At 55.1% G+C, this 7,034-nt stretch overlaps 1 protein-coding gene across 1 annotated transcript; it reads left to right on the forward strand.

Moving 5' to 3' along the window:
* The first annotated feature begins 655 nt into the window (after positions 1–655).
* Positions 656–6,305, forward strand: KRT3 (keratin 3). Its single transcript, XM_068969946.1, has 9 exons — positions 656–1,294; positions 2,328–2,548; positions 3,098–3,158; positions 3,491–3,586; positions 3,869–4,033; positions 4,447–4,572; positions 4,884–5,104; positions 5,453–5,487; positions 5,977–6,305. Exons 1-9 carry the CDS (start codon positions 656–658, stop codon positions 6,303–6,305), a joined length of 1,893 nt encoding a protein of 630 aa, XP_068826047.1.
* Positions 6,306–7,034: the final 729 nt, after the last annotated feature.

The raw sequence follows: 7,034 nt of genomic DNA on the forward strand, positions 1-7,034 counted from the left end.
GAGCCCAGGAGGCAGCCTTGTGATGGTTCTGGGCTTTGTTTCCAGGAAGAGAAGATGAGAGGTCATCAATTCATCCTCAAATCCAGCACAGAGCTGGGCACACAGTGGGTGCTCCGTGGCCATGAGCAGTCTGTGGAGTAGACTGTATCACCCCTCCCGTTGAGATACTTCCCTGAGCCCTTGGGTGGGCTTCACCGTCTCCACCACCCGGACAACCAGAACCTTTCCAACCCACCTTCCACTCCATCCTTTCCAGAGCTGAGCCCAGCTCTGGCAGGAGCCGGGACAGCTGGCCAGTAGACAGATTAGTGTGCCTTCTGGGTCCTGCCAGACAAAGCTAGGAGGTGGCCATGCCCAAGCACAGGGCCAAGTCAGGCACCTCCCCCTGCCAGGTAAGCCTGCCACCTTAGCACTTTCACCATTTCAGATTATTTTTAAGGTGTGTTTAGTAGCCTAGAACTAAGATTGCCTGGAAGGCAAACCCAACCCATGACTACTTGAGATTAATTATCTCTCCTTCATTTGAGCCCAGCAGCCTCCTAGATGTATATAAAGGGATTTATCCTGCACAGGTCTTCAGTTTGCTTCTCTCTTCCTCTGGCTCTGAGTGGCCCTGCTTAACTCTTGCACTTTCCCTTCAGCGACTTTGCTCACCATGAACAGACAAGTCCGCAAGACCTCTGGCGGCGGGAGCCAGGGCTTCTCAGGCCGCTCTGCCGTGGTTTCTGGCAGTAGCAGGATGAGCTGTGTGGCCCGCTCTGGGGGAGCCGGCGGAGGGGCCTATGGGTTCCGGAGTGGAGCAGGCGGCTTTGGCAGTCGCAGCCTCTACAACCTGGGTGGCAATAAGAGCATCTCCATTAGCGTGGCTGGCGGCTCTCGGGCTGGTGGCTTTGGAGGAGGGCGCAGCAGCTGTGTCAGTGGTTTTGGGAGTGGCTATGGAGGTGGTTATGGAGGTGGCTTTGGTGGTGGCAGAGGAATGGGAGGTGGTTTTGGAGGAGCTGGTGGCTTTGGTGGGGCTGGTGGCTTTGGAGGAGCTGGTGGCTTTGGTGGGGCTGGTGGCTTTGGAGGAGCTGGTGGCTTTGGTGGGGCTGGTGGTTTTGGTGGACCCAGTGGCTTTGGCCCTGGTGGCTTTGGTCCAGGTGGCTTCCCTGGGGGAATCCAGGAAGTGACTGTCAACCAGAGCCTCCTGCAGCCCCTCAATGTGGAGATTGACCCCCAGATTGGGCAAGTAAAGGCTCAGGAGCGGGAGCAGATCAAGACCCTCAACAACAAGTTTGCCTCTTTCATCGACAAGGTGAGGAAGCCCTGATATGGCCCCCATTCCTACGTTGGGGACTTTGAGCTTGATTTTTACATACAGTGTTTAGGATCAGTCCGGAGTGGTCCAGGCTGGAGGGGAAGGGTTAGGCAGCATTCTTGGCTCTTATGAGGATGTTCAGGGCTGATGAACCTGCCCACGTGGTCATGTGACTGGGAAAGATGATGGTCCCCTATTTGGATCCCCACATCCCCAAGTCCTGTTTGTTTGCCTCTTTGCTCAAGGCTCCCATCTGTTGCCTTATCCAGCCTGGGCAGGTAGTGCTGGCAGGGCACGGTGGGGGTCATGACCTTTGACAGGAAAGGGTCTGACCTAGAACTGGGGGCTATTCAAACATGAACTGCCCTCTGGGGCTTTCCAGGAGGCCTCTTCTCTCTATGGCGATGTGCCAGGCAAAGGAGGCAGGCACCCTAGAGAAGGAATTTAAGAGGCTCAAGGGGGAACTGGAGTCCCAAGGGGCCTCTGAGACCCTAGAAACTCAGTCTGCACCCCGACCAACCTCATCGGGAAGAGGAGGGTGCTCGGGGACCTCCAGAGCAGGGTAGCTCACGCTGGCTGTCTGTCTCCTGTCACAGTGATGACAGTAGCAGTCCAGCTGTGTCAGTTTCTAGCCATTCACATCCTGTGACGTGAATATTAGTGGGGCATCAATGGTCTTAGATGTAAACAATGCTGTCGAGGTTTAAGCACCTTCTTGCAGTATGCTCTGTGTTGTTGAAATTGGGCTAGAATCACGAAGTCCCCAGGAATACTGAAGGGTCAAGTCTCTCGCTTCCAGGCGGGGTTATTTCCAGTTTCCCTTCCCATTTCTGCTTTTGTAAGGAAGCTGTCTTGCATCTTCAATGGCCTGACTGCTGTGATAGTCTGACCATACCCTCTCCAGCCACAGCGGGAGCTTTCTAGGCCTCTGTGCGGGGAGATGGGGAGATGCAGACACCCAGTTCTGCCCAAGGCAAGGCCCCTCTGCTCCAAGCGCTGCCTGAGTTTGCTTCTCTCAAATGCACTCCAGGTACGGTTCCTGGAGCAACAGAACAAGGTCCTGGAGACCAAGTGGAGCCTGCTCCAGCAGCAGGGCACACATCCCATCACAGGCACCAACAACCTCGAGCCCCTTTTTGAGAACTACATCAACTCCCTGCGGAGCCACCTGGACAGCATTCTGGGGGAGAGAGGCCGCCTGGACTCAGAGCTGAGGAACATGCAGGACTTAGTGGAAGACTTCAAGAAGAAGTGAGTGACAGGCGCATGTGGGAAGATGCTGTGGGCGACCCTGTCTCAGAATCTCAGCTTTCACTGCTTTCCCCTTGCCCACTGAGAGGGCTGTCACTTAGCCCACTTTCCTGTATCTTCATAGAGGACAGTTTGGTTTATTGGGTTCCTCCTCACCTTCTTTCCTAAAGAATAGTCCTTTACTAAGAAAATTTGAAGGCTAGAGCTGAAGAAGCACTTTATCATGAGCCAGGCTGGGGAAGATCCTGGTTGTAGGATCTGAAGGATGCTGGGACAACTCACAGGGTGGTGACCAAGCATCCAGTCTACTGGGGATGGAGGGGTTTGCCAGGACCTGGAACTTTCCATGTTAAAACCAGACAGTCTGCCTGAATGAATGGGAATGGTTGGTCCTTCTAACTAACAGGGGGACAGTGAGAGGGTGTGCTTATTTAAGAGGAGCGGGAGGGGGACAGAGGACAGAACAGAGGTACTTTCAGAGTTTCAGAGAACAGTGACGTTTATGACTACCTCATACTGCAAACAGTGATTTCTTTTTAACTCTTACAGATATGAGGATGAGATCAACAAGCGCACGGCTGCTGAGAATGAATTTGTGACCCTGAAGAAGGTAAGGGCTGTAGTGTGAGGTTTCTAGGGCTTGTAGGCACTGGTTTCCAGCTGGGCTGGGGGGAATACTTACTCCACTGCCACAGAGCTGCCAAGTTCAGGCAGTTGGAACCAAAAAAAAAAGCCAAGTGCATCTCAGTCTGGAGAGATGCCTCAAGGAGTCAGTTCACTCATTTTTTAGCCTTTGGGTAGGACTGAACTTCCGCCATCCCCTTGATGTGAATCCTTCACTTGGAGACCAGCCTTGGACAAGTATTGGTCTTGCTGTGGCTGCAGCTTGCTGTGCATTCCTTGGAGGAATAAGGCCTTTATGTGTTTATCTGTCTTTCTCAGGATGTGGATGCTGCCTACATGAACAAGGTGGAGCTTCAGGCCAAGGTGGATGCCTTAACAGATGAGATCAATTTCTTGACGACCCTCTATGATATGGTGAGGATGTTTCCTACTAAGAGGGTGCAAGAGAGAGGGTGAGATATTTTCAGATTTGATAGGTAAGGCCCGGGAAGACTGAGCCTTGAGATAAAGCCTCTTGTTGGGGCTCCCCAGGAGGAACTGCAAGCATGGGGTCTCTGAGAGGCTGGCAGGCAGGGCAGAGCTGATCCACCTTCCGAGCTGACTCAGCAGATGGGTCCGTTGATCAGGAGTCTCTTGGGGCTTCTGTGTGCTGGCTGCAGAGGCCCCAACAGTGAACAGGCCCCTCTGCGTTGGCAGGAGCTGTCCCAGATGCAGAGCCATGTCAGTGACACATCCGTGGTCCTGTCCATGGACAACAACCGCAGCCTGGACCTGGACAGTATCATCGCCGAGGTCAAGGCCCAGTACGAGGAGATCGCCCAGAGGAGCAAGGCAGAGGCCGAGGCCCTGTATCAGACCAAGGTGAGATCCAGGCACCTCTCAGAAGATTCACTGAAGGTCCCAGGGAGGCTGTGGTCCACGGGATGGCTGGGTGGTGGCCATTGGGTGGCCCCTCTCAATTCTCCTCTTTGGAGACATCCTGTCAAGGTTGTTCGTTGCAGAGAGTACTGCCCCCTGGGGGGAAGCGGTTCCACTGTCCCCTGCCAGACCACATGGGACCCACTCCAGCTTGCTCAGGGATTGCGGGGTGGGAGAACAACAAACCAGGTGTTCTCTTCCCTGCTGCCCCAGAGATGTCCCTGTAGAAACATGATTCAATGTCATTTAAACACAGTGCTTACTAAGTACCTCGAGTTTGGCTGGATGACATTAGGGATGGAGAAACACGCCAGGCAAAGCTGCAGCAACACCTGACTGTCCCTTCTATTCTCCAGTTGGGTGAACTGCAGACCACGGCTGGCAGGCATGGGGATGACCTGAAGAGCACCAAGAGTGAGATCTCAGAGCTCAACCGGATGATCCAGAGGCTGCGGGCTGAGATCGAGAATGTCAAGAAGCAGGTGGGACGGCCACGGATGCTGGTGTCTAAGCTGATGGGTGAGGGGTGGGGGCTAGGATCTCAGAACTCCTATTCTGGGGGAGGGGACTTCTGGGGTCATCTCCGGCAGCACTGGCCTTCAAGGATTTCAAAGACAAAGCCAGTGTAGATGGCTGGTAAGCCACAGCCATCCATCTGTCTTCCGTGCATGAAGACAGACAGAGGTACTAAGGAAGGGGTGAGGTTGACTGACTTGCTCTGGGATAATCTAGTCTAAGCCTCAGAGAGCCCTCCGACTGGGCTCATCATTCCTCCTCCCTCCCCCTGCTCCAGATTGCTAAACTGCAATCAGCTGTTGCTGAAGCTGAGCAGCGTGGGGAGCTGGCCCTCAAGGATGCTAACGCCAAGCTCCAGGAGCTACAGGCCGCCCTTCAGCAGGCCAAGGATGACCTGGCTCGGCTGCTGCGCGACTACCAGGAGCTGATGAATGTCAAGCTGGCCCTGGATGTGGAGATCGCCACCTACCGCAAGCTACTGGAGGGCGAGGAGTGCAGGTGGGCCTCTTACTTCCATTTCCCTGCTTCTCCCGCCCCAAGTCACATGCTGAGGGTCGGATAAGTGACCAAGGGAGTGGGGAGGAGGCCTGTTATAGAGAGAGGCCTCCGCATTGCACAGGGCTTATAGGCAACCACTTGCCTTGGCCGGTTCACGCCCTCCATAGGTGGCCAAGTGCATAGACAACCAGTGCGCATAGGGGTTGTGTGTTGGCCCATGAACAGTGGACGAAGAGTACTGATGTGCCAGGCTGCTGAATTCTCTTCTGGTCGCTGTCACTTTCATTCATGGACTTGTTGGAAATTTGCTTTGCGACTGAGCTAGCCTTGTCTTGCTTTCTCATACAGGATGTCTGGAGAGTGCCCAAGTGCTGTTAGCATCTGTAAGTAGCCAAAGAAATCACTACAGTGAGAATTGGTTCTGAAATATCTGTACTAACTCAAGGCAATAGTCCCTAATTTAAACAATATTTCCATGGCGGTTGGACACTTTTTCTGGGGGGTCGGGGGGAGAGGGCAGAAGGGGCAGCAGATATACTTTGGTAATGGCTCTGGGCTCAGAGCACTATTAATAGTACTATATGGAGTGTGGGGGGATATCTAATAGGGAGCTTGTTAGTGGGAGGAGAAATTCTGGATAATCTCCATAGGGGGTTCTTCAAGAGTTGACAGTATGTAGAAGGAACCATTGAAAAATTCAAACTGACAACACTGAGGGGGTGAACACCTCACCACATCAGAACGCAAAACAGTGATCATCAGGTTCAAAGCTGCCTTGATCGCCTCTCAATCATCCTGGGCCCAGGGGATCGTTATGATATAGAGAGGTGGTGGCTGGGAGCTGATCGCTGTTTCTGTGGTCTCCCCTGCAGCCGTGGTCAGCAGCAGCAGCACCACCTCCGCCTCCGCGGGTGGTTTCGGAGGCGGATATGGCGGTGGCGTCGGCGTGGGAGGCGGCGTCCGCAGCGGCTTCGGCGGCGGCAGCGGCTTCGGCGGCGGTAGCGGCTTCAGTGGCGGCAGCGGCTTCGGCGGCGGCAGCGGCTTCGGCGGCGGCAGCGGCTTCGGCGGCGGCAGCAGCGGCGGATTCGGCTCTGGCTCCGGGGGTCGCTCTGCGGTCAGCGGTGGAGGCGTCAGCTCAAGCAGCAGCAGCCGGGGCGGCAGCGTCAGGTTCTCCCAGTCCTCCCAGCGCACCTCCAGATAAAATACCGCGCAGGGCACCGCAGCCGCCCCAGCGCCGCCCGTCCTTCCCATCCGCTCCTCAGTTCTCACCTCTGCAGCCTCCTCAGCGCCCTCCCACCCCCCTGCCTCACCTCTCTCCAGTCCCCGCCAGCCTCTTGTCCTTCAAGCATCCAGATCCCCGAGCAAGAGCATCCAGGAGAATTTCAGACTCTCTCCCTGGCTCCCGCCGGAGCCTGTGATTGTCTAGGTGTGGCCTCAGCCCCCATCTTCGCTGCCCTTGGGGCCTCCTCCCGGGGTGCAGTGGTCACCACAGTTCTGATGTATATAACACACAGGTCCCTCTGCCCATCCGTTCTGTCGCCAATAAAGTGCATTGTGTTTAAGCCTGGCCTCCGAGTCTCTCTGGACGCCTTTCTCCCCGCTGAACTGACTTCTTCCATCCTGTCCCGTGTGGGCCGTCCCTTCTACAGGACGGCTGAGTACTACTCCTCTGAAACCCAGACAGTTACTCTCTGTTGTCCATCGTATGGATCTGAATGGGCGAGATCTGGTTGTTCCTTTATTCTCTGAGCACTGGGACAACTGAGCAACTGGGAAGGTGGGAGTGGGGAGGGGTGGGGGAGGATGGAGCCAGCTCCAGGAGCCTGGTGGGGAGTTCTTGGTGGTGTCCTAACTGTGCAGACATTCCGTCTCTATTTCGGGGGAACCATGAACTGAACTGAACTGAACTGAACTGAAGAGGGCATTGAGG

This window comes from Capricornis sumatraensis, chromosome 4, assembly GCF_032405125.1.
Source record: "Capricornis sumatraensis isolate serow.1 chromosome 4, serow.2, whole genome shotgun sequence".
NCBI classification, from domain to species: Eukaryota; Metazoa; Chordata; class Mammalia; order Artiodactyla; family Bovidae; genus Capricornis; species Capricornis sumatraensis.

Coding starts and splice junctions, on each gene's coding strand:
- KRT3 (XM_068969946.1), top strand. CDS start 656: ATGAACAGACAAGTCCGCAAGACCTCTGGCGGCGGGAGCCAGGGCTTC. Junction 2,549..3,097: donor GTGGAAGACTTCAAGAAGAA/GTGAGTGACAGG, acceptor TAACTCTTACAG/ATATGAGGATGAGATCAACA. Junction 3,587..3,868: donor TGACGACCCTCTATGATATG/GTGAGGATGTTT, acceptor CTGCGTTGGCAG/GAGCTGTCCCAGATGCAGAG.